Source organism: Saccoglossus kowalevskii, chromosome 19, assembly GCF_978046115.1.
Source record: "Saccoglossus kowalevskii chromosome 19, keSacKowa6.1, whole genome shotgun sequence".
Taxonomy (NCBI): domain Eukaryota; kingdom Metazoa; phylum Hemichordata; class Enteropneusta; family Harrimaniidae; genus Saccoglossus; species Saccoglossus kowalevskii.
Genome location: NC_140659.1, coordinates 5385346 through 5413207, shown reverse-complemented (window position 1 = coordinate 5413207; position 27862 = coordinate 5385346). Strand labels below are relative to the sequence as shown.

The following is a 27862-nucleotide window of genomic DNA, read 5'->3' as shown; positions in this document are numbered from 1 at the left end:
ATTGTGAGATGAGTGATGCATCATGGGAGTAAACAGGCTATAGTCTTTCTGAGAGGCAAGACAACTTGCATTGTGAGATAAGTGGTGCATCATGGGAGTAAACAGGCTATATATATCTCTATATCTATCCAGTATCTCATAATTTTGATTGGTGACATATTGTGAAATAAGATATATTGTGTCATACAATGTACAATATATTAAAAATGACAATATTTTTGGTGGGTTTTAAAGAGGAAATGTATTTTTATTATAATCTATGAAACCGCTGCTAAAATGACATTTGATGTATATTAGTTTATTGCTTTTCTCAAAAAACAGATTGACAGTGAAACAAAAAAAGTTTACATCCTAATGACTAATACTAAAATGAATAATTGTAGACAGATTTTGATACAGAATATTACCAATGCCATACATGAATGCACTCAAATTCTGTACACAAGTGAAAAACTTGTGAGTAGCATTCTCCCTTAAAGTTTAGCGATCTACACACAAATTAAAAACTTTTCTTCCCATCAAATTGAGGAAGCACGTAAATTATTTTAAAATAATTTCTCAGAATCATTGATCAAGCAGTAGTATGTACCGGTAAGTAAAGTTTTGAGAAAACATTAAATTTCTTACACATACAAGTTAAATCATCAACCACACAAACTACAAAACATAGACAGGCTGCACAAACAGGGAATAAAAACTTGATTGCTTGGCTAATCTAATCCAATACTTGTTTGTGGAACACCATCTCTTTTCTGTTTACTTTCCTCCATCTTTATCTTAGCCTGCTGTAAATCTGCCAACATCAATGGACGTAACATATCAAACTCCTGCATTGAGCTGCAATATCAAATTAAAATGGTAAACTTTATAATCCATGTTGGGAAAAATATGAATAATTATGTACCGGTATATTACCACCTCATATTACTATGGCAGGTTGAAACAAACAATTGCTATTGAGAAGCAAAGGAATGAATGATCTACAACATTTTAATTTTCTTAAAAGTGAAAAAAAAATCTTTAATACTGAGATAGAGAGACTTTTTAATACTGAATTGTGGAATAATATTCTTTATGGACTGGATACGGCTTTTGCGGCCCGAGGTCGTGCAGCGGAAGCGGCGGTAGGCCAGCAAAAGCCGTATCCAGTCAATAAAGGTTTTATCATATACCTTATATGAAAAAAAAGTCTTTCGTGATGTTATTTTTCGCTCGTCTGGCCCAAAAGAAAACCTATTCAATTTCATCCGGTTTTCGATACGGGCCTGATTAATGGTGCGGATTTATACGGAGAATTCTAAATGACGCAAACGCGTCAACATCTCTCACACAATACACAAACGAATGTCGACAAATATATCCACAAATTACGTTTTAATGAAATAGCAAATGAACATAAATTTATAACAATATTTAACGGTAATAAATACGAACTCATTATAAACTTTCTTTCTTAAGAATGGACACTACAGTCCAGCTAAGTTGGTCATTTACTGACCGTCCGACAACGGGACGATTTCATGGAGCTGATGTTATAGCCACAGGTAGAGACACGTTGATTTCACAGTTGTTAAAAACTGTAGTTGGTGAACGAGAAACAATTGCTTGACAAGAAGCAGTTTGGTTTACAGTTCCAGATTCTGGCGTAACTAAGAATATCTGAAATGCGCCGACGATCTTCCGTTGAGAGGCAGCATCTTCAGACAGTCAGCTGGCATCGGTGTCGCTGGGTGTATCCCGCGATACCGATGCCAGCTGAATGTGAGTATCGTAGTTCTGTAAACTTGACACGTTTTTGTGACCAGTTATATTGATGATTTGTTGTGGTGGAATGCCGGCTTTCGTCAGGGTAATAATGAGTCCAACTGGTGTTTTCGGTATATTTTCCTTCAACAGAATAATATCGTCAACCATTATCGAAGCGCAGACTCAAATTACGCGCGTTGTTTGTAAACAGAAAGTAGTTCCAGGAAATAGACGCGTTTACCATATATGAATTAAGGAATAAGACTTTTTAATACTGAGATAAAGAGACTTTTTAATACTGAATTAAGGAAAAAGACTTTTTAATACTGAGATAGAGTGATTTTTTAATACTGAATTATGGAATAAGACTTTTTAATACTGAGATAGAGAGACTTTTTAATACTGAATTAAGGAAAAAGACTTTTCAAAACTGAGATAGGGAGTAAGATTTTAATACTTAAATAGGGAAAAAGACTTTTTAATACTGAGATAGAGAGACTTTTTAATACTGAGATAGAGAGACTTTTTAATACTGAAATATAGAATAAGATTTTTTAATACTGAGATAGAGAGACTTTTTAATACTGAAATATAGAATAAGACTTTTTAATACTGAGATAGAGAGACTTTTTAATACTGAATTATGGAATAAGACTTTTCAAAACTGAGATAGGGAGTAAGATTTTAATACTTAAATAGGGAATAAGACTTTTTAATACTGAGATAGAGAGACTTTTTTAATACTGAGATAGAGAGACTTTTTAATACTGAAATATGGAATAAGACTTTTTAATACTGAGATAGAGAGACTTTTTTAATACTGAGATAGTGATTTTTTAATACTGAATTATGGAATAAGACTTTTTAATACCGAGATAGAGAGACTTTTTAATACTGAGATAGAGAGACTTTTTAATACTGAAATATGGAATAAGACTTTTTAATACTGAGATAGAGAGACTTTTTTAATACTGAGATAGAGTGATTTTTTAATACTGAATTATGGAATAAGACTTTTTAATACCGAGATAGAGAGACTTTTTAATACTGAGATAGAGAGACTTTTTAATACTGAAATATGGAATAAGACTTTTTAATACTGAGATAGAGAGACTTTTTAATACTGAATTATGGAATAAGACTTTTCAAAACTGAGATAGGAAGTAAGACTTTTTAATACTGAAATAGGGAGTAACACATTTGAATACATGTACTGATATTGGGAGTAAAACTTATTAATATCAAGATAGGAAGTAAGATGCATTTTCTCAGTAAATATAGGAATAACATAAACAAAAAAAGAGACTGGCAATTAACAAATGCATACTTACTGTTCTGTGTCTGGATTGTTGAATTTAATATAATCCTTGACTCTGTACACAGATGCATTACGACACAATTCACGCAAGTCACTCCCAGAATAATTGCTAGTCTCCTCAGCAATCATTGTTAAATCTATATCATCAGAAAGCTATTGAAAGAAGCAAAAGTAAAAAATAAGAAACCTAACTAATATAATTCAAATCAAGTTAATGGTTGATGACTTATACAGATGTTGCCAGGTGTATGTACATGAACACTTGTCAGATCAAAGTATATGAACACATGCATGATGATGTCAGGGCCACACCATCTTCAATACAATCTCCTTACTGTAGAATACTTTATTTTCGCTATTCTCGCTGACTGGATGCTTCAGTGAAAATAAAATCCAGCGAATATACTTTTTTACCTATATTTCATATTCAACTAATCAAAAATCAGTGAAAATAAATTTTACACAAAATACCGAAAAGCCTTTTCAGCGAAAATTTATTCCAGCTAAAATAAAGTAGTTTACAGTATATCCAATGTGAAGCTATGAGGAGTTCAATTATGTTATAGTACATTGTATATCCAATGTGAAGCTATGAGGAGTTCAATTATGTTATAGTACATTGTATATCCAATGTGAAGCTATGAGGAGTTCAATTATGTTATAGTACATTGTATATCCAATGTGAAGCTATGAGGAGTTCAATTATGTTATAGTACATTGTATATCCAATGTGAAGCTATGAGGAGTTCAATTATGTTATAGTACATTGTATATCCAATGTGAAGCTATGAGGAGTTCAATTATGTTATAGTACATTGTATATCCAATGTGAAGCTATGAGGAGTTCAATTATGTTATAGTACATTGTATATCCAATGTGAAGCTACGAGGAGTTCAATTATGTTATAGTACATTGTATATCCAATGTGAAGCTATGAGGAGTTCAATTGTGTTATAGTACATTGTATATCCAATGTGAAGCTATGAGGAGTTCAATTATGTTATAGTACATTGTATATCCAATGTGAAGCTATGAGGAGTTCAATTATGTTATAGTACATTGTATATCCAATGTGAAGCTACGAGGAGTTCAATTATGTTATAGTACATTGTATATCCAATGTGAAGCTATGAGGAGTTCAATTGTGTTATAGTACATTGTATATCCAATGTGAAGCTATGAGGAGTTCAATTATGTTATAGTACATTGTATATCCAATGTGAAGCTATGAGGAGTTCAATTATGTTATAGTACATTGTATAGATACTCACATATTCTTTTTCTAGGATTAAATCTAAGATGCATAGTCTTTGGTCTTTGTCCTGAAAATGAATAAAAATAATATCATTACTAGTATTATGAGAAAATACAACACTGGCAATAACAACAGAACATGTATATTACATCTACAATCTCTGAAAAAACTTGGAAAGATCTGATGAATGGCTCATTTGATTGATCATTTTGATGTCAGAATTAAAACTAAGATATTCACTAATTTAGATGAATAGTGGGGTTGCTGCATTATTTTTCAAATAGTCATGAAATTGTTTGTGACTAATGTTTTGATGCCCAGTAAATTGTATATGATATTTCATACTTGACAGTGTGATTTATTAATTATTTACAAGGCATGGAAATATGCAAATTTCCAATAGTCATCAAAACAATGTGGGTTGTTAATTTTGACCACTCTTTTAAGCATGTTGGAATTTTCATTGAATAACTAGATACATGTATATTTAGAGATTCTATAAAATATTAAAAGTTTTGATTAAAATGTGCCAAAAAACCTACTATATCCTTAAGACATGAACATGAAAAGAAGCAAATAAAAGTACCAGTATACAAACTGTATGTATTAGAAAAAGCAACAAATATATACACAGTCCATATTTCAGGGCTGAAAATTAAAAAAAAATTTGCTGAAAAATGCTTGTCCACTTTTTAAAAAGTTACCAATACAAAATAAATGCTATATTTTATGTAACAATGTTGTTATTTATTGTGCAAATATTTCAATGAAAATGTTATTGTGACATTTTGTAAAACAAGCCATGCATGGCACAGACCACATTAGTTATTGAATTTATAGTTTTGTTTATAGTAATATAATTGGAATATAAATATGTCAGGAATATGATATGATATAATATGATATGATATGATTTTTTAACATTAAAATGATTCACATCTTGTATCTGATCGTCAAACGAGTACTTGTCCATATTGAGAGATATTGCTCTGGAAGAGCATTAATTAAACAAAGTCGGCCATTTTGAATACATGTATAATGAATATATAAAATTTGAACATAATCAGTCAAGGCATATCAGAGATATGGCTCTAGAAGCGGATTTTGAATCAGATCGGAAAAATAAAAATTACAAGTTTGAATAAAATCAATCCATAAATGCCACAAATGCTTGATTTTTTAGCACAAAAATAGCCACCATTTGGCCATTTTGCTATAATTTTGCTATTTTGACATAATGCTAAAAGTGGAATTTTTTACAAAAATAACAGAAATATTCAATAAAATTAGAATCAAAGAGAGCTTAAAAAGAACTCCAGGGTGTTGAGAGAATAACATAACATGATATTTGCAATTATCTGAATTCGTAATACATGTATATACCAAGTTTTGTTGAAATATGTTGAATGGTTCTTGAAATAGCACCCAAATAGCTTGAATTTCACTAGCTGATATGCAAATTATCTAATTTGCATAAATTTCCGCCAAAAACTAAATATATCTGAAAACTGTCCCAACACATCTATGCACCAAGTTTTAAATGGTTCTCAAGATATCACCAAAATAGCCTAAATGTTAGTACTAATATGTTAAGTATGTTTTCATTACAATCACAATAGACCAATCAAAGAAAACTTAGAACTCCCACGTGCTATGTGAGAATGAGAAACAGTTGACAGAACAAATGGGAAACATTACATCACTCCCTGTGAGCATATAATTTCAATATGGCATCATTGTATAATCTTCCCAAGTTTTATCCATTTTCCCGACAACTGTAGTGCATTAAAGAGAAGGTAATAAAAAAAAAATCATGAATTTCTGAAATTTTTGATAAATTTGGCCACCTTTATTGACTGGGTGAAGTGTCATCCAAGCTACATGTGTACCAAGTATCAAAGAATTTGGACTATGAGTTTTGAAGAACAAGTCAAAAGAACTATTTTTGATGAAAAATGACAAAATATTTGCTAAAAATTAGAGAATTGAAGATGTCAACACAAAATGAACAAATCTGATAGAGGTACACCCAACGTATATACCACGCTGGTTTGAGAGCAACTGGACTACCAGTTTCGGAGAAGAAGTCGAAAATAGCATTTTTGACCAAAAATGACCATTTTAAAATATTACCCAAAATTAGGAAATTGAAAATTTCCTTACCAAATTAACAAAACTGATAGAGGACAACCCAAGGCACATGCACGATCAATATCAGCACTGTAAACCACTTAGTGTCATAGTAACATAGAAGAAATTTTAGAGTTTTGGCTCTAGAAGTGCATTTATTAAAACAAAATGGCTGCCAGTCGGCCACATTTTGAATCCGATCTGAAAAATAAAATGACGTGCATCAGGAACCCATAATGTCTAATGTATGTACAAGTTTGAACAAAATCAATCCATAAATGCCACAAATGCTTGATTTTTCATGACTTGTTAGCACAAAAATGGCCCTGAGCCGTCATAACACTGGTCATTCAATATACTTTTAAACAATATACATTTTTCGGTCAGCGTTTCTTTTTTTTTTGTTTTGTCTATTTTCTTTTTTTTTGAGAGAGAGAGTTTTTAGAAGTTGTTTAAGATAGTTAAACGTTGTGTTGTGGGCGGTTGCAGTAATACGTATAGTCATACTGTAAGTATTCAGACGTTTCCAATTGACCCAAAGGTGCGACATCAGTGGACGAATGCCGTGAAAATAACAAGAAAAGGTTGGGGTGGACCTTCTCCTTACAGTGTCATATATAGTGTCCACTTCACCTCAGATTCTTTATTAAAAAACAACTAGGTTTTAAAGAGAAACGCCGACAACTTCAAACTGTCGCAACACTTTTGAAAGAAAAAAATTCCGAACCAGCTCATGATCACCTAGGCGGATTTTAGTAGAGAGAGAGACGTCAGGTGTTTCAAATAATTTTTGCGACCCTGATTATCGTTTTATAGAGACCATTTAGTCCGTGTTATGTAAAATGTAGCAATAATTTTGATAGTGACACGAAATCAAAGCGTCGTTCATTATGTTGCTAAGACACTCAGCACTGCACTATGTATTTCTATGGGCACTGTAGAACACCAGTTGAAGAGTCAGTGAAAACAGATCAAGTTAAGGAAACGCAACAATGAGACAATTCTGAACAACCAAATATATATCTTGTTATACTGTTCAGGGGTGTCTAAAGACTAGCCAGAAATACAATTTTTTTGGGAGTTTTTAATCATTATTTTCTTTGTGGTTGCAAGGTGGTAAAAATGCCCTGATGTTTGCTGCCAAAAATATAATAACTTACTGGCATTCCTATATGAAACATACTAGGCATTCTTCTTAGTATAGCAGCATCCACATCTTGTGGTCTATTACTAGCACCCATCACAATCACCTACAAGTAAAACAAAAAAAACAATGATTCATACCACAGGTCTTATAGAGACTTGTCTTGTAATGACAAATGTTTGAAGTGTGAATTATTTTATCTCATATGCAATGCTTAGTACATATACAGCAAAGTGTGTGATAGTTCCGTGATGAATAAAATGTTGCGCCTTTTCTCGAATATGTTTCTGGATTTTCTCTTTCTTCAAAGTAGCCCTAAATTGTGAACAGTATTGTGGGCATGGTTTGCATGTATCACAAGAGTTCCATTTGGTTTTCATGAGAGGCAGAATGCTATGCTACTGAATGCTATTTCAATATCATGAGTTGAAAAACTCACATTAGTGAAAGCAGGCTTGCTAAAATCCTGGTTGATAAAAACTTTTTTGCCCTTGCTTGTATTGGTCTTTTAACAGATTTTACATTTCTCTTAGATCTGTGTTTCTGATTCCTTGCTCATTAGTTATTAATTATTTAAGTAGACATTTTATTATAAGACTGTAATCTGGCTCAACCAGTAGCTTCTTTATGTTAGTGAGTTTTCTCATCAGCGTTTTCCTGTCTCAGGGTATTTTTCTGCATTTCTAATATGACATGAAATTTGCTGGTATACAGTTTTTGGCATTTACTTTTTATCTTTTGTACAGAATTGGACATAAATAAAAAACAGGATTTATTGTATGTTGGATCATTGAAGCATGTCATATTTTAAACAGATATACACCACTGCAATTTATGTAAGTGCTTCAAATAGAGCAAATATTGTAAACCACATTGTTTACTGAACAAATCCAGCAAACATAAACATAAGATTTCCATGAGACATCATTGAGGGCGCTATGTCACACTGTACATACCTGACAAGTTGGGTCAGTTATTAATCCATCCCATAAACTCATAAACTGAGCTTTCATCATGGCAGTTGCTTCATGGTCATATGATGCTCTTGATCGAAGAAATGAATCCACTTCATCAATAAATATGATTGTTGGTTGAATTTTGATTGCCTAAAATGGAATAATTATTAAATTACTAACTGGAAGTTATTAACAATATATTCAGTAATATAATTTTATTTTGGTCAAAAATCAAAGTTTCGGCATTCATAAGTTATATGTACAGTGTATATACTAAGTTTTATCCAAATCAGTTCTCACACAGCTGAGCTCCAATTCTGCAATTGTGAAAATGTGTGATTTTGATACATTTTTGACATTAAATGGCTGCCATCTTGAATCCTGTAACAAATGCAGGCACACATGTCCAATATGATGTCTTGATTGTTTTGATTATAGTGAATTTGATTGGTTCAAGCATGTGTGAAATATGGCTGGAGAAGAATGGACATCATTGTTTCCATTGAAACAAGTTTAGGTCCAAAGATTTGTATTTGGCAGGAACTTTCACTACCATTTGTAGTGCTTTCAAATTTCCATATTGTTTTACTGTGTCCATATCTACGACCAATGTCTGTAGAAAACTACAATATATAATTTGTGATCAGGATATTCTCTACTCAATAAGATTTTTTACTTGTGTGCATAGCAGTGACATTATCAATAAAAACCCACTGAAATTATTGCCATTTGTTTTTAATACTTCTACCGTATTTATCCGGGTATAAGCCCAGGGTCTTGAACATGGAAAATTGCCAAAAAGAAGGGGTGGGCGTTTGCCAGGAGATCCCCGGCAAAAAAACTGAAAAACACGTAGATCGAACTGCGGCAGGGAATAGAATGGCAAATGAAAACATGCAACGGAAATAAATGAAACAATATGCAACACTAGAAGTAAAACGAAAATAATGTATTGCCTATAATGTGACAAATAAACCAGAAATAATAAAAATCGACAGTGAAGAATCATTTGAATTAGGATTTTCCCGCCGACAAACACGCCCAATACGCGTGAACTCAAAATGAATTAAAATGTCAGGGGTTAAACTGTGTAAAATGATTTCCGGGTTCGACAAATTATGAATCAACCGTCATACAAGATCAATAATAATTTACAAATTTACACAGTAAAAATTATAAAAATTCATAGCTGTTTGAAAAAACTTCTCAGATCTTTATTTGTACGTTCATTGCCATCTTCGTCAAACTCAAAACCCTCAAATGTCCAAGTCGGCGTCACTGTAGCCGTCGAACAAAATCCCTACAACTTATTCCAGAAGTTCGTCGATATCGTCCCACACAATATGGACTTAGCACTTTTAATCCACAGATTGCGCAGTTTGTCAGCTTGGCACTTTTCATTCATGTCTAATCATAATAAAGAGACAAGAAAAATGAGGTCGCTCTGCTTCGATGGCACACGATGCTTTTGTTTACAGTCTAGCAATCATCTTTGACCTTTATGCATCTGCTTTACTGATTGGCTAAGAATGACATCACTACTAGTATTTCATCATGAAGGTCAAATCGTGACATTGCTTTCTTATCAGACTCGACGCTTATTAATCAGTGAAAGTTATCATTCAGCAAGTTCCGGCGGTTGGAATGTTTCACTACTGTAAAATGACTAATTTTCACTGGGTTTAAATTTCACTGATTTAACATTTCAGGCATATTCATTGTCGCATACGACTTGTTTACCACTTCCGTGTGACTGAGAATGTTCTAGAACCGTACTGTGTCTGGGTGGAATTTTTAGAAACTGGTTGAATAGGTAATGGAACATTCTAGAAATTTGTAGTAAGTTCCAGACTCATTATGTATGCTGATGTAATGGTCTATTTATAGACAGTGTGAGTATATATAGGGGAGTTGTTCAGCACTGAGATCAGATCGGAGATCTCGTTGAATTGTGTTGGAGTTTAAGTATCTAGTTATTGGAGTAGTGGAGTTTTACCGCGTTATTGTACTTGATGTTTGCAGAGTATAATAATACCAGTACCAGTTGAAACCTCATCTGTTGGCTCCGTGTTCGTATGTTATCATCGCCGCCAGGGAAGTCTTTATGTTACGTTGCGTGTGACATTCATTGGGTTTTAATTTCACGGTTTTATCATTTAGATAATGTGTTCTGTGCTCAATTTTACATCTTCACTGGGTTTTAATTTAGCGCATTTTCCAGTCAGCGAAATAAGCAAAATTAAAACCCAGTGAATAATTAACCCTTTTACAGTATATGGATATCGCGGTGGACTTGAAATAGGAAGTTTTTTTTTTTTATCCAACAACAGAAGAATAGTTTTCATGACAGAAATGCAATAGCGGTGATAAAAGATGGTAAAAAAGTTGGCAGTCTTAGGCGTGACATTGCAAAATTGCTGGCCTCGGTTATGGATTCGCAAGCTGCTACAAAATATTTATAAAGCCAAATTAACGTGATTTCAACCATTCTCCCAGGTATACGGGTTGCTACAATATTGCAACATTGTTTTCACTGTCGACGACGCTAAAGCCCAACGAGTGCGACACTTGCTTAGCGGCTCTCCTTATACGATTTGCTTGAATCGTTTCTAAGGAAGCACAAACCAAACGGCCGGCCCTTTTTTAGGGCCACGACATATTTCAAAAAGAGAAATACCGTTTCTGCTTTAATATTTATTTTTATAGACTTGCTGACTGTTATGATTCTGAAAAAAATCAGCGGTGAACGCGCTGCCCTTAAGGCAGAAAGCTGTCACAGCTATTTTGCGTTCACCCCTTGTTTTACGCAATTAACAATTTTTATAAGTATCACGACAGACTTCAAGAAAGTCAGCTGTTAATACAACCACAGTCAACGAATAGAAAATAGTTTTTTTTTGTTTTTTGCTCTTTTTACCTTCCATGGGTTTGAGTAGAAAAAGACCCCCTGGGCGTGTGCCCGGATATGACCTCAACTTCTTTATTGTGTCAAAAGTGGGGGGGTGGGCGTTTGTCCAGGCATGGGCTCTTACCCGGATAAGTACGGTATACATAAAAAATTACCTTGTAAGACATAATATATCTTTTTTACTATATCACCAAGCAAAATTTTAAGATGTTGAGATACATCGTTGCCATAGAGATGCATCATTGCCATAGAAAACAATCAATGCTCTTTAACAGACAAAACTATTTTCGATACATTTATTGATTGATTTTTCTCTGAACTGAGTCTGGTAACCCTGTAATTAATTTTTTTCATCCTTGTAACATGGCACACAACGAGGCAGACAACTTTGACAGCACATTTACGTAAGAGAAAGTGCTTATAATATGGTACACAAAACTGACAACCAGTAAATACATACATACCAGAGAAAACACAGCTGCAGCAAGTTTTTGTGATTCACCATACCATTTATCAGTTAGTGTTGAAGCTTGTAAATTGATAAAACGGAATCCGGCTTCTTTAGCCATGGCCTTGGCTATCATTGTTTTACCACAACCAGGCGGCCCGTGTAAAAGTATACCTACAAATAAGGTAAATACATAATTTCAATGAAATGATTGTGTTCTTTGGCATCAAAAGAACATGCATAGTTTTATAATACTGACACACTACTGTGAAGTAAGGTACTTTATTTTCACTGGAAGTATGAATCAGTGAAAATAACATTTTACATTCAACTATCAAAAATCTGTAAAATTAACTTGACAATGATGTTCGGTGTACTGTGACTCTGCACATTTGGAATGTTTAAATCTGTCCTTAATTGACCTCAGGTCATGCAATGCAAGCACACAAATGATAAACACACAAACGCTATTAATTCAGGAATTGAACAGAAAATCCCTAAGACATTGAAAACCCAAACCAATGCTCAGTAATTTTCAGCTATTGGAATGAAAATTCTGGGCCAGACATCTTGCGAATAACATCTATTTTATTATTATGCGTATTACCGTACGAGAAATGCCAAAAACTAAAAATTACAGGAATCAAGAAGGAAACCCAGATGACTCCAAAATGTATCACAAAGCTGTAATGGATGTTTAATGTGAAATACAGGAAAAGCTCGGATTGAGTTAAAAAATGTTGGGCCCAATTTTTGAGAAAATAATTTTTGTACTTTTGTGGATAGTGGCCATATTATGCCTCATCTTAAATTTTAGCCTGATGACACAGGCTGAACAAAAATCATATATTCTGAATGATGGGTTACTTTTTGTTTTTTTGTTATTTAAAAAATCTGGGTTTTAAAAAATGCAATTCTGTGTTCTATGGAATTGTTCTAGAAATAGCAATTGTTCAAAAAACATCATTGTTAACACACAGAATAATATTATTTTGTTGTGCGTGGTACACTAGCTCCACGATTTTACATAATAAACCAATGAACAATGTCGGGGGATTTATAACCTACTTTCTCAAAAATTATGAGTAGACTTCTACCTTTAAGTACAAGTAATGGTACCTTTAGGAGGCTGTAATAAACTAGAGCTTCTAAATAAATGCCTTTTCTTCATGGGTAAAATCACAGTTTCTTGAATTTCTTCTATAATATCCTTTAATCCCCCAATATCTCGCCAGGCTACAGATATTCCTAAAGGGTCTATTAGTAATGCTGCTATTGACATCTCATATTCACTTAGTTTCACTCCTTTTACGCCAATTCTGCTCATCAATTTCTGTGCCTAGAAATAAAAATGACATGTAGCATGTAATGAAGGAAGGGCAGAGATGTATTGATCGTTTGCATGCTGAACATAAAGAAACAAAGAGAAAACCGCATAGATTTGAGGTTGTCAAATGCTTTTTTTGCAGATAAGAATGCAAAAGCATGATATTATCAATTAATAAAAGTACCTGTTTCTGTGCTTGAATCTTCTGTTTTCTTGTGGGGTCCATTTGGTCAACAACCCATTTAATACCATAGTAACTACATACCCCAAATATAGCTAGTCTTAACATGATTCCAATGAGTTCATTCTTTGTCAAGGCCATACCCCCTGCACTAGGCATGTTGAGTGCTACTATATATATATATAGCAACAATACTAGAGAAAAAAAGGAACATTTGTTTTTAAGTTTAATTAGTGCACTCAGGTTTACACTGTTAATACTGCAACATCAAGTACAAGCTTCGATGATCAAGAATTTGAAGCTACGCAAATGAATTCGCAACTAAGGGTACTGGTATGAGGTTTCTATTTATAGAGCATCTGCACATACAGTGTATGAGAAATGGTGGATTTTTGGTTCTTAATTATTCAAAAAGAATAGGTGCAATTTCTATCAGAGATGCGGCTTCTAACAGAGATTTAACAATATGTGTAAAAACATACACTGTATACTGTATGTAAAGTACTTTATCTTCACTTGGAATTTATTTTCACTATTTTCACTGAATGGATGAATCAGTGAAAATAAAATCCAGTGAAAATTAATTCCATCCAAAAATAAAGTATTTCACAGTAAAACAGTTAGAATCTGACTTCTACATTGACTATATTTTGATTTTAAGATTGGTTATTCCCAGCTGATGTCAGCTGAAAAAATTTTTGTTCCTTGTTTTCGATGTTTAGTTAAATTTGGTTTAAGAAAAACTAGTTTAGTACATACTAAACTGAAATGTAACTTTTTCTTTACATCAGCAATAAAACACTATTTTTTTAATTGACTTTATATATTTGATACATTTTGTTGCACTACACAGGAGTCAACAATGCTATGTACATTATTGCCACTACGCTAATATGGATGTTGATTACAGATGATAACCTTTCAAGTATATTTTGTTTACCCCTCATACATTTATCTGTCGCCATGCACTTTTCACACCACAGTCAATAACATCAGATGTAAAAAAAATGATATACATACAAGTGTACATGTATCCAATTATCACCCATAGATTAGACTTTCATTAGCTTACAAGTAGCAAAACATTCAATACAATGTCAAATAGCTGCTTGTACATGGACCTCATACTCCAATGTTTTTGATCCATGAACCTCAAATTTTTTCTAATTGTTTTTTTTTTTAATTTCTGATTGATACTGCCTTGTTTTTTTATTGAATGTTTCTGAAATCTTGAACAAGGTTTATTTTTGGGGATAACCAATGACATTTAGCTGCAGAACAAATAGTCTAAATAGACTTGTTATTCACCCAGTTGCAGGGTGAATAGTCGAAACAGACCTGTTATTAACCAAGTTGCAGGGTGAATAGTCAAAATAGACCTGTTATTAACCAAGTTGCAGGGTGAATAGTCAAAATAGACCTGTTATTAACCAAGTTGCAGGGTGAATAGTCGAAATAGACCTGTTATTAACCAAGTTGCAGGGTGAATAATCGAAATAGACCTGTTATTAACCAAGTTGCAGGGTGAATAGTCAAAATAAACCTGTTATTAACCAAGTTGCAGGGTGAATAGTCGAAATAGACCTGTTATTAACCAAGTTTCAGGGTAAATAATCGAAATAGACCTGTTATTAACCAAGTTGCAGGGTGAATAGTCAAAATAGACCTGTTATTCATCCAGTTACAGGGTGAATAGTCAAAATTGACCTGTTATTCATCCAGTTACAGCGTGAATAGTCGAAACAGACCTGTTATTCATCCAGTTAGAGCGTGAATAGTCGAAATAGGCCTGTTATTAATCAAGTTGCAGGATGAATAGTCAAAATAGAACAGTTATTCACCCAGTTGCGAGGTGAATAGCCGAAATAGACCTGTTATTCACTCAGTTGCAGGGTGAATAGCCGAAATAGACCTGTTATTCACCCAGTTGCAGGGTGAATAGCCGAAATACATGTAGACCTGTTATTCACCCAATTGCGGGGTGAATAGCCGAAAAAGACCTGTTAGTCACCCAGTTATGGGGTGAATAGTCGAAATAGACCTGTTATTAATCAAGTTGCAGGGTGAATAGTCGAAATAGACCTGTTATTAATCAAGTTGCAGGGTGAATAGTCGAAATAGACCTGTTATTCATCCAGTTGCAAGGTGAATAGCCGAAATAGACCTGTTATTCACTCAGTTGCGGGGTGAATAGCCGAAATAGACCTGTTATTAATCAAGTTGCAGGGTGAATAGTCAAAATAGACCTGTTATTCACCCAGTTGCAGGGTGAATAGTCGAAAAAGACCTGTTAGTCACCCAGTTATGGGGTGAATAGTCGAAATAGACCTGTTATTAATCAAGTTGCAGGGTGAATAGTCGAAATAGACCTGTTATTAATCAAGTTGCAGGGTGAATAGTCGAAATAGACCTGTTATTCATCCAGTTGCAAGGTGAATAGCCGAAATAGACCTGTTATTCACTCAGTTGCGGGGTGAATAGCCGAAATAGACCTGTTATTAATCAAGTTGCAGGGTGAATAGCCGAAATAGACCTGTTATTCATCCAGTTGCAAGGTGAATAGCCGAAATAGACCTGTTATTCACTCAGTTGCGGGGTGAATAGCCGAAAAAGACCTGTTATTCACCCAGTTGCAGGGTGAATAGACGAAATAGACCTGTTATTCACGCAATTGCGGGGTGAATAGCCGAAAAAGATCTGTTATTCACCAAGTTTCAGGGTGAATAGTCGAAATAGACCTGTTATTAATCAAGTTGCAGGGTGAATAGTCGAAACAGACCTGTTATTAATCAAGTTGCAGGGTGAATAGTCGAAACAGACCTGTTATTAATCAAGTTGCAGGGTGAATAGTCAAAATAGACCTGTTATTCACCCAGTTGCAGGGTGAATACTAGTAGTCAAAATAAACCTGTTATTCACCCAGTTGCAGGGTGAATAGTCGAAATAGACCTGTTATTCGTCCAGTTGCAGGGTGAATAGTCGAAATAGACCTGTTATTAATCAAGTTGCAGGGTGAATAGTCGAAATAGACCTGTTATTAACCAAGTTGCAGGGTGAATAGTCGAAACAGACCTGTTATTAATCAAGTTGCAGGGTGAATAGTCGAAACAGACCTGTTATTAATCAAGTTGCAGGGTGAATAGTCAAAATAGACCTGTTATTCACCCAGTTGCAGGGTGAATACTAGTAGTCAAAATAAACCTGTTATTCACCCAGTTGCAGGGTGAATAGTCGAAATAGACCAGTTATTCATCCAGTTGCAGGGTGAATAGTCGAAATAGACCTGTTATTAATCAAGTTGCAGGGTGAATAGCCGAAATAGACCTGTTATTAATCAAGTTGCAGGGTGAATAGCCGAAATAGACCTGTTATTAATCAAGTTGCAGGGTGAATAGTCGAAACAGACCTGTTATTAATCAAGTTGCAGGGTGAATAGTCGAAACAGACCTGTTATTAATCAAGTTGCAGGGTGAATAGTCAAAATAGACCTGTTATTCACCCAGTTGCAGGGTGAATACTAGTAGTCAAAATAAACCTGTTATTCACCCAGTTGCAGGGTGAATAGTCGAAATAGACCTGTTATTCATCCAGTTGCAAGGTGAATAGTCGAAATAGACCTGTTATTCACCCAGTTGCAGGGTGAATAGTTGAAATAGACCTGTTATTCACCCAGTTGCAGGGTGAATACTAGTAGTCAAAATAAACCTGTTATTCACCCAGTTGCAGGGTGAATAGTCGAAATAGACCTGTTATTCATCCAGTTGCAGGGTGAATAGTCGAAATAGACCTGTTATTCACCCAGTTGCAGGGTGAATAGTCGAAATAGACCTGTTATTCATCCAGTTGCAAGGTGAATAGCCGAAATAGACCTGTTATTCATCCAGTTGCAGGGTGAATAGTCGAAATAGACCTGTTATTAATCAAGTTGCAGGGTGAATAGCCGAAATAGACCTGTTATTAATCAAGTTGCAAGGTGAATAGCCGAAATAGACCTGTTATTCACCCAGTTTCAGGGTGAATAGTCGAAATAGACCTGTTATTAATCCAGTTGCAGGGTGAATAGCCGAAATAGACCTGTTATTAATCAAGTTGCAGGGTGAATAGTCGAAATAGACCTGTTATTAATCAAGTTGCAGGGTGAATAGTCGAAATAGACCTGTTATTAATCAAGTTGCAGGGTGAATAGTCAAAATAGACCTGTTATTAATCAAGTTGCAGGGTGAATAGTCAAAATAGACCTGTTATTCACCCAGTTGCAGGGTGAATACTAGTAGTCAAAATAAACCTGTTATTCACCCAGTTGCAGGGTGAATAGTCAAAATAGACCTGTTATTAATCAAGTTGCAGGGTGAATAGCCAAAATAGACCTGTTATTAATCAAGTTGCAGGGTGAATAGTCGAAATAGACCTGTTATTAATCAAGTTGCAGGGTGAATAGTCAAAATAGACCTGTTATTAATCAAGTTGCAGGGTGAATAGTCAAAATAGACCTGTTATTAATCAAGTTGCAGGGTGAATAGTCGAAACAGACCTGTTATTAATCAAGTTGCAGGGTGAATAGTCAAAATAGACCTGTTATTAATCAAGTTGCAGGGTGAATAGTCAAAATAGACCTGTTATTCACCCAGTTGCAGGGTGAATACTAGTAGTCAAAATAAACCTGTTATTCACCCAGTTGCAGGGTGAATAGTCGAAATAGACCTGTTATTCATCCAGTTGCAGGGTGAATAGTCGAAATAGACCTGTTATTCATCCAGTTGCAGGGTGAATAGTTGAAATAGACCTGTTATTCACCCAGTTGCAGGGTGAATACTAGTAGTCAAAATAAACCTGTTATTCACCCAGTTTCAGGGTGAATAGTCGAAATAGACCTGTTATTCATCCAGTTGCAGGGTGAATAGTCGAAATAGACCTGTTATTCAACCAGTTGCAGGGTGAATAGCCGAAATAGACCTGTTATTCATCCAGTTGCAAGGTGAATAGCCGAAATAGACCTGTTATTCATCCAGTTGCAGGGTGAATAGTCGAAATAGACCTGTTATTAATCAAGTTGCAGGGTGAATAGCCGAAATAGACCTGTTATTAATCAAGTTGCAGGGTGAATAGTCGAAATAGACCTGTTATTAATCAAGTTGCAGGGTGAATAGCCGAAATAGACCTGTTATTCACCCAGTTTCAGGGTGAATAGTCGAAATAGACCTGTTATTAATCAAGTTGCAGGGTGAATAGCCGAAATAGACCTGTTATTAATCAAGTTGCAGGGTGAATAGCCGAAATAGACCTGTTATTAATCAAGTTGCAGGGTGAATAGTCGAAATAGACCTGTTATTAATCAAGTTGCAGGGTGAATAGCCGAAATAGACCTGTTATTCACCCAGTTTCAGGGTGAATAGTCGAAATAGACCTGTTATTAATCAAGTTGCAGGGTGAATAGCCGAAATAGACCTGTTATTAATCAAGTTGCAGGGTGAATAGCCGAAATAGACCTGTTATTAATCAAGTTGCAGGGTGAATAGTCGAAATAGACCTGTTATTAATCAAGTTGCAGGGTGAATAGCCGAAATAGACCTGTTATTCACCCAGTTTCAGGGTGAATAGTCGAAATAGACCTGTTATTAATCAAGTTGCAGGGTGAATAGCCGAAATAGACCTGTTATTAATCAAGTTGCAGGGTGAATAGCCGAAATAGACCTGTTATTAATCAAGTTGCAGGGTGAATAGTCGAAATAGACCTGTTATTAATCAAGTTGCAGGGTGAATAGCCGAAATAGACCTGTTATTCACCCAGTTTCAGGGTGAATAGTCGAAATAGACCTGTTATTAATCAAGTTGCAGGGTGAATAGCCGAAATAGACCTGTTATTAATCAAGTTGCAGGGTGAATAGCCGAAATAGACCTGTTATTAATCAAGTTGCAGGGTGAATAGTCGAAATAGACCTGTTATTAATCAAGTTGCAGGGTGAATAGCCGAAATAGACCTGTTATTCACCCAGTTTCAGGGTGAATAGTCGAAATAGACCTGTTATTAATCAAGTTGCAGGGTGAATAGTCAAAATAGACCTGTTATTAAGGATGTAGTAGACTTTCGTTGGGCAAAACAGAAAAAGCTTGATAAAAATAATAATAATGATTAATGACTAACAATTTTTACATGTTATTGTAGCCCTTGCAACACTCTATCCAAAAATTATGATAACGCTAATGTCAACATTAATTACGTCACGTGACTGCTAAATAAACAAAATCGATTGTTCTGCTATTTTTACTGCTACTAGAAAACGAAAACAGTTAGCCAACATATTTTTATGAGAAAAGGAAGACTACAATGTTCTTAACAATAATGTAAAAGAGATAGTTTCTGAATTGTTTGGTTCTTTTACAAAGTGGTGGAGAAGAATTCTGTAATAAATTAGAGTGCTCTTTTTTCACAGGTCAATTAGTAATGAAATATTACTGATACTTGAAAAATATTTTACATTTTGTTTTCAATTGATCTTGAGTTCAATCTCTGAAAAAATCAATGAAATCGGGCAAGAACAGGGTTCTCCCCAGAAAAAATGCATAGCGCCGGGGCAAATTTGCATAATAATTTGCATATCATTTACATATCTTTCCTTCATTAACAGAACTTATTTACAATTATGAATATTAGTGAGCTCAGTCACAGGGCAAATATTTTTTTTAATGGAATCAACACATTATGTTTCACAATTTAGAAGAGTTTGAAACATTCTCGAAATACAAATGCTGCAGACTAAAAACAAACACAAATACATTATTGTTGCAATTTAATTGTTTTGTAAAACGTTGAAGGAAACGCATTCAAAACGTTAAGCCAGATTTATGTTCACGAATCTCATAATTTTATTCACTCCAAAAACATTCTCCTTCAAAAAATCGATCACGTAATTAATTGACGTATTGTTGTAATTTATTATTCGTACCATCAACTTCTAAAACGTTTACAATTACAGTAATGAGCGAACAAATAAAGCTTCAAAACGATCATCAAAGTTACGACGTGACATAACTTACTTGGCCATGTTATACACCAGTTATAGCAATAATTCCTCAACAAATTTTACTTCTTTTTTATTTTGATATGAAATGTAAGTAAAATCAGACTTATTTTTATCGGGAGCGATTATTTTTGATCACTTGATCGCTTCGGTAAAAAAAAACAGACCCGCCATGATGTTTGTGAAACATTAGCATGTGTCCTTTGACCCGATGGGTCAAGAATTCCATTAATCAATCAAAATGCCGCATGGTAATGCCGGTAGAACCCGAAGTTTTCCGAATGGTAGTGAGCATAAAAATTACATTGCGGAAGTAAAGCGATGTCGTAGCACGATGTGTTGGCATCGATTTCAATTGAAAACTGCATGACAGCTTTCGAAAGAGGTGATTTGCAATTTTTAAAAGGTAAATTAGGTCTTGAAAGAATAGTTTTTACATGATTCGCAATGATAACAGTTCAAATGTATTTTACCAAATCACGCAATAAACACGTTGTTTTTTTGCTTGAGTAGCGTGAACTGATCGTGAACTCCGATTTGACCATGTTATATCGAGGTGGAATTGATTTTGAAATAATTTTAGCTTTAAATCTAAAGACTGTGTCTATCGCAGAAAGTATTTACTTACAAACAAAGAGGTGCTAATTCCACAAATTTGACTAGCCGCTACGTATCGTGCGACTAGGTCTATTGTTTATAAATTATAATCCACGACTGGCAGGATGCGTGTCGGTCGGTACTTAATTATACCAACAATCAGACAATAGTCCTCGTCGGAAGCATTTCCGTGGTGGTCACTAATTTTGAGTGATGGTCGGGGCCGACCGGCGTGGCGAATAAAGCTTTTTCACATCTGATATTGGCATGTCAAATATGAAATCAAGCGCCGAGGTGGGAACACATAGCGCCGAGGACCCAAGTGAAGCGCCGAGATTCACAGGTATAGCGCCGCGGACCTCGGCGCTAAAAAGCCCTGGGGAGAACCCTGATTAGAACTGTTCGCGTAATCGTGATTTTTGTGGTTTTAGACACGTTACGTTTCAAGTGGCTGAAAAGACTCAAAAACCAAAAGTAGCACAGTCGAGAGGATATTTTCTGTTCAGCGCATCGTGTTCAGTTAATTTTTGATGTTTAGGATAGCTACTGTGTTGGTTTTATAAAAATCAAAACAACCCGTTTGGTACAGGACCGATAAAGTATGAAAAAATCGATAATTTGAAAAAAGCAACGTGAAAACGAAGTATGGCCGTTATCAATTTAAATTTATTTGCTTGACAAGCTTAGTTTTGAGTGTTATCCCATATCACAACAAACTTGGCAAATGTTTATGTACAAAACGTGATATGTGACCGTTAAACTTGAACACTGTCGTGTCTACGCTCCCTTTCTTGCAACTTTCTCGTAAGCCACCGCACCTGAACCGAGCGAAAGTGTCATCAGAGCAGAACTACATAATGAGATGTGAGTACTCGAAAAAGCTACGCTTTTTATTTTTACTAAATATCGGCGATGACACTTTTGTTGTTGAATATCAATTAAAAATCGTATTTGAAGTAAAAAAGGGCCTACTGTTTGCTGACTGAATCCGCTTGGAAGCAAGTCAGTCAAGCTTGCCGACAGTACTGCCGTGAATTACAGGTCGTCGTTTTTGCTCTATAACTCGTTACAATCGGAGTTTCATTTAGTTTAGTTTTGTCGACTTGCAGTACGATTGTTATAAAATTATTACCAGCACAAAACAGTTTTCATTTCAAAGTGCTAAGAATGTACGCGTAACTGCTTTGTCTACGAACCACCGATGCGTCACTAAAATTTGCAAGTCAGTCTGCTGTCCCACATGACACAATGGACCTGATTAGTCGATTTTTGACTACCTCGTATTCTTAGCCAATCCGCGTGTATGTGCTATGTTCGAAAGGCCGCATGTGCGCCGGAAACTAAAGTGAGATTCCCAGCCATAACGAGATTCTTCATTGATATTTATTTTTCCCTTTTTACACCGAGAACATTTACAGTGGTCAGCCAGATTCGAAATCAATATACCCAGGCCGGCGAGCCTCGTGTTATTCGCTTCACCGCAAGCGTTACCAGATACTGCAGACTTCGCTGGCGATATTTTTCGTTTCGACATCATGCTCATCCTGTATGTTGATGTTGTGTCGTCAGCCTCCAGTGACAGTTTAGTGGTGTCCTCATCGTCAGCATTCGAGGTAGTTACGGTGGTGTCTTCAGTCTCCAGTGCGGTAGAGCAGATGCCACTTTGGTTTTCACTCGACTTGTCTGTTGTCGACTCGTCCGACTTTGTTTCGTAGAGGGACTGTGTTTCGTAGTAAAAAATACGGTTTCTCTATTCAGAAACTTGCAGGTTTCGCCTGTCATTGGAACACTCTTTTTCCAATTTTTTCCCTGCGCCATTTTTCAAAATAAACTTGGTCAAAACAAAATAAATGAACAATAATATATAGTAGAGAAAAGCGATGCGATGAACTATCAGCAACGAGTGAGTGTATCCGGTCATTTGACCGGACGCGTACACGCGATGTTTATTTGCGGGATTAGGCTAATTACAAATGTTATTGTTTTGGCTCAGAGGGGCTTAGCCGAAGTGCACATTCCGCGGGATTTCCGTTAATTGTAAATTATTTTTTATTTTTTAAAAAGCCGTTTTTTCTTGAAATAAAAACGTGATTTAATAAAAAAAACAAGGTTGTATGGCTGCCTATAGATATAAGTCACCATTTAATAAAAGAAAAAAAAATGAAGAAAAAAATCACCACGAAAGTCTACTACATCCTTAATCAAGTTGCAGGGTGAATAGCCGAAATAGACCTGTTATTAATCCAGTTGCAGGGTGAAAAGTCAAAATAGACCTGTTATTAATCAAGTTGCAGGGTGAATAGTCAAAACACCCCTGTTATTAATCAAGTTGCAGGGTGAATAGTCGAAATAGACCTGTTATTAATCAAGTTGCAGGGTGAATAGTCGAAATAGACCTGTTATTAATCAAGTTGCAGGGTGAATAGCCGAAATAGACCTGTTATTAATCAAGTTGCAGGGTGAATAGCCGAAATAGACCTGTTATTCATCCAGTTGCAGGGTGAATACTAGTAGTCAAAATAAACCTGTTATTCACTCGGTTGCAGGGTGAATATTAGTAGTCAAAATAAACCTGTTATTCATCCAGTTGCAAGGGCGAATAGTCAAAATAGACCTGTTATTAACCCAGTTGCAGGGTGAATACTAGTAGTCAAAATAAACCTGTTATTCACCCAGTTGTAGGGTGAATAGTCGAAATAGACCTGTTATTAACCATGTTGCAGGGTGAATAGCCGAAATAGACCTGTTATTCATCCAGTTGCAGGGTGAATAGTCGAAACAGACCTGTTATTCACCCAGTTGCAGGGTGAATAGCCGAAATAGACCTGTTATTAATCAAGTTGCAGGGTGAATAGTCAAAATAGACCTGTTATTAATCAATTTGTAGGGTGAATAGTCAAAATAAACCTGTTATTAACCCAGTTGCAGGGTGAATAGTCAAAATAGACCCGTTATTCATCCAGTTACAGCATGAATAGTCGAAATAAACCTGTTATTTATCCAGTTGCAGGGTGAATAGTCAAAATAGACCTGTTATTCACCCAGTTGCAGGGTGAATAGTCAAAATAGACCTGTTATTAATCAAGTTGCAGGGTGAATAGCCGAAATAGACCTGTTATTAATCAAGTTGCAGGGTGAATAGTCGAAATAGACCTGTTATTTATCAAGTTGCAGGGTGAATAGTCGAAATAGACCTGTTATTAATCAAGTTGCAGGGTGAATAGTCAAAATAGACCTGTTATTAACCAAGTTGCAGGGTGAATAGTCAAAATAGACCTGTTATTAATCAAGTTGCAGGGTGAATAGTCAAAATAGACCCGTTATTCATCCAGTTGCAAGGTGAATAGCCGAAATAGACCTGTTATTCATCCAGTTGCAGGGTGAATAGTCGAAATAGACCTGTTATTAATCAAGTTGCAGGGTGAATAGTCGAAATAGACCTGTTATTAATCAAGTTGCAGGGTGAATAGTCAAAATAGACCTGTTATTAACCAAGTTGCAGGGTGAATAGTCAAAATAGACCTGTTATTAATCAAGTTGCAGGGTGAATAGTCAAAATAGACCTGTTATTCATCAAGTTGCGGGGTGAATAGTCAAAATAGACCTGTTATTAATCAAGTTGCAGGGTGAATAGCCGAAATAGACCTGTTATTAACCAAGTTGCAGGGTGAATAGTCAAAATAGACCTGTTATTAATCAAGTTGCAGGGTGAATAGTCAAAATAGACCCGTTATTCATCCAGTTGCAAGGTGAATAGCCGAAATAGACCTGTTATTCACTCAGTTGCGGGGTGAATAGCCGAAATAGACCTGTTATTCATCCAGTTGCAAGGTGAATAGCCGAAATAGACCTGTTATTCTCTCAGTTGCGGGGTGAATAGCCGAAAAAGACCTGTTATTCACCCAGTTGCAGGGTGAATAGCCGAAAGAGACCTGTTATTCATGCAATTGCGGGGTGAATAGCCGAAAAAGATCTGTTATTCACCCAGTTTCAGGGTGAATAGTCGAAATAGACCTGTTATTAATCAAGTTGCAGGGTGAATAGTCGAAATAGACCTGTTATTAATCAAGTTGCAGGGTGAATAGTCGAAACAGACCTGTTATTAATCAAGTTGCAAGGTGAATAGTCAAAATAGACCTGTTATTCATCCAGTTGCAGGGTGAATAGTCGAAATAGACCTGTTATTAATCAAGTTGCAGGGTAAATAGTCGAAATAGACCTGTTATTAATCAACTTGCAGGGTGAATAGTCGAAATAGACCTGTTATTAATCAAGTTGCAGGGTGAATAGCCGAAATAGACCTGTTATTCATCCAGTTGCAGGGTGAATACTAGTAGTCAAAATAAACCTGTTATTCACTCGGTTGCAGGGTGAATATTAGTAGTCAAAATAAACCTGTTATTCATCCAGTTGCAAGGGCGAATAGTCAAAATAGACCTGTTATTAACCCAGTTGCAGGGTGAATACTAGTAGTCAAAATAAACCTGTTATTCACCCAGTTGTAGGGTGAATAGCCGAAATAGACCTGTTATTCACTCAGTTGCAGGGTGAATAGTCAAAATAAACCTGTTATTAACCCAGTTGCAGGGTGAATAGTCAAAATAGACCCGTTATTCATCCAGTTACAGCATGAATAGTCGAAATAAACCTGTTATTCATCCAGTTGCAGGGTGAATAGTCGAAATAGACCTGTTATTAACCAAGTTGCAGGGTGAATAGTCAAAATAGACCTGTTATTAATCAAGTTGCAGGGTGAATAGTCAAAATAGACCCGTTATTCATCCAGTTGCAAGGTGAATAGCCGAAATAGACCTGTTATTCACTCAGTTGCGGGGTGAATAGCCGAAATAGACCTGTTATTAATCAAGTTGCAGGGTGAATAGCCGAAATAGACCTGTTATTCATCCAGTTGCAAGGTGAATAGCCGAAATAGACCTGTTATTCACTCAGTTGCGGGGTGAATAGCCAAAAAAGACCTGTTATTCACCCAGTTGCAGGGTGAATAGCCGAAAGAGACCTGTTATTCACGCAATTGCGGGGTGAATAGCCGAAAAAGATCTGTTATTCACCCAGTTTCAGGGTGAATAGTCGAAATAGACCTGTTATTAATCAAGTTGCAGGGTGAATAGTCGAAATAGACCTGTTATTAATCAAGTTGCAGGGTGAATAGTCGAAACAGACCTGTTATTAATCAAGTTGCAGGGTGAATAGTCGAAATAGACCTGTTATTAATCAAGTTGCAGGGTAAATAGTCGAAATAGACCTGTTATTCATCCAGTTACAGTGTGAATAGTAGAAACAGACCTGTTATTAACCCAGTTGCAGGGTGAATACTAGTAGTCAAAATAAACCTGTTATTCACCCAGTTGCAGGGTGAATAGTCAAAATAGACCCGTTATTCATCCAGTTACAGCATGAACAGTCGAAATAGATCTGTTATTCATTCAGTTGCAGGGTGAATAGTCGAAATAGACCTGTTATTCACCCAGTTGCAGGGTGAATAGCCGAAATAGACCTGTTATTAATCAAGTTGCAGGGTGAATAGTCAAAATATACTCACACAGTCGAGAGGTGAATATACCTCACTTACATCATACGTGGGTAAATAGCTGATAGCATGGAGGTAGAAAAGAGAAGGATTGAGAACGCTATTTAAGCCCATGTTAATCTAATAAACATCCTTTGTCTTCGGTCTGGTTAAGCCACTTATTGTTTTTGTTTAGAAGTCGTTTTATCTACATGATGATAGCCGCTTATTTACACAAGAAAACAAGAGTAGAACTGAAAAAAATAAATTCTGTTTAAACATCGTCTATAAAATTGAATGCGCAAACCATAAATACAAGAATTGTGCATGCGCAATGACCTTTATCAGACCACAAAGGTCATTTCACACTTGTAGGTACCGGAAATTCTGCATACGAATGCTACCAAGATGTGTGCTTACTTCTTTTCTGATATTTTTCATCACAATAGTTGTCCAACTTTGGACATTAATTAAAAAAATCCTGCAAATTTCCGCAGTGAAATTTAAAGAAAATTGCGCCTTTTTTTGTAATAGATTTCGAGCGTTGAGTACACTCAGCGTACGTTTTTTGCTGCATTTTGTATTATTGTTATTTGTTTGGGCATGCGCAGTGCATTGAGATTCTTCGTGAAACTTCCGAATACAGCCGAAACACGCAAGCCGATTAACTGTGACATTGTACAGCGTGTTTGCAAACTAACTACAATGTGTACTGAGTAAACAAATCCAAAGCATCATGAAACCAGCGGAAACAATAGCGTCCTCACTCCTTCTCTTTTCTACCTTCATGCTGTTAGTTATGAAATGAATAGACAATGACATCATTTTTATATATATTTTTGTCATGGTATTGGTAGAACTTGTTTTACTGCATAGCGATATCAATAAAACACTGGATAATTAAACTGGCACATGCACAATGTTGCATGAAGTCGTATTCAACTATTCAAATTACAAACTACGTTTTCTCTTGTCGGGTACGGCCAGACATTGGTCTATCAACCATAGCTGACATCTCTATTTACCTCCATGCATGTAGCATGTGCATGACTCAGAAGCTCACTAGAAAGGATAAAATGAATACAAGCAAGCAACATATGATCGACGTTAAATAAACACCAAAAAATATTACTTACGTGACTGCGCGAAAGCTCGTACAACGTTAGAAAATAGGCAGGCCTTGATAACTACTAAACACAGTACACCGGTGCGTCCGCTTTTTTTAATGACCTTATATTCTACTTCCGGTCAACTCCCTAACTTAGTGTCTACATAAAATATTTCAAATCATAAGGGTGGCTCGTT

The 27862-nt window shown here is 35.6% G+C and overlaps 1 protein-coding gene across 1 annotated transcript; it reads right to left on the bottom strand.

The window, feature by feature from the left end:
• Positions 1–215: 215 nt before the first annotated feature.
• On the bottom strand, positions 216–27789 carry LOC102805207 (outer mitochondrial transmembrane helix translocase-like). The gene is made up of 9 exons (XM_085493994.1): positions 27694–27789; positions 13418–13608; positions 13026–13245; positions 11923–12080; positions 8551–8700; positions 7611–7700; positions 4337–4387; positions 3078–3217; positions 216–837 (listed from the first exon to the last, which is right to left on the bottom strand). The coding sequence occupies exons 2-9, from the start codon at positions 13571–13573 to the stop codon at positions 711–713; spliced, it is 1092 nt and encodes a 363-aa protein (XP_085350120.1). The 5' UTR covers positions 13574–13608; positions 27694–27789; the 3' UTR covers positions 216–710.
• Between the last annotated feature and the right edge of the window lie 73 nt (positions 27790–27862).

Coding starts and splice junctions, on each gene's coding strand:
- LOC102805207 (XM_085493994.1), bottom strand. CDS start 13,573: ATGCCTAGTGCAGGGGGTATGGCCTTGACAAAGAATGAACTCATTGGA. Junction 7,701..8,550: donor TAACTGACCCAACTTGTCAG/GTATGTACAGTG, acceptor TTTTACTTGTAG/GTGATTGTGATGGGTGCTAG. Junction 838..3,077: donor AACAATCCAGACACAGAACA/GTAAGTATGCAT, acceptor TTGATATTGCAG/CTCAATGCAGGAGTTTGATA.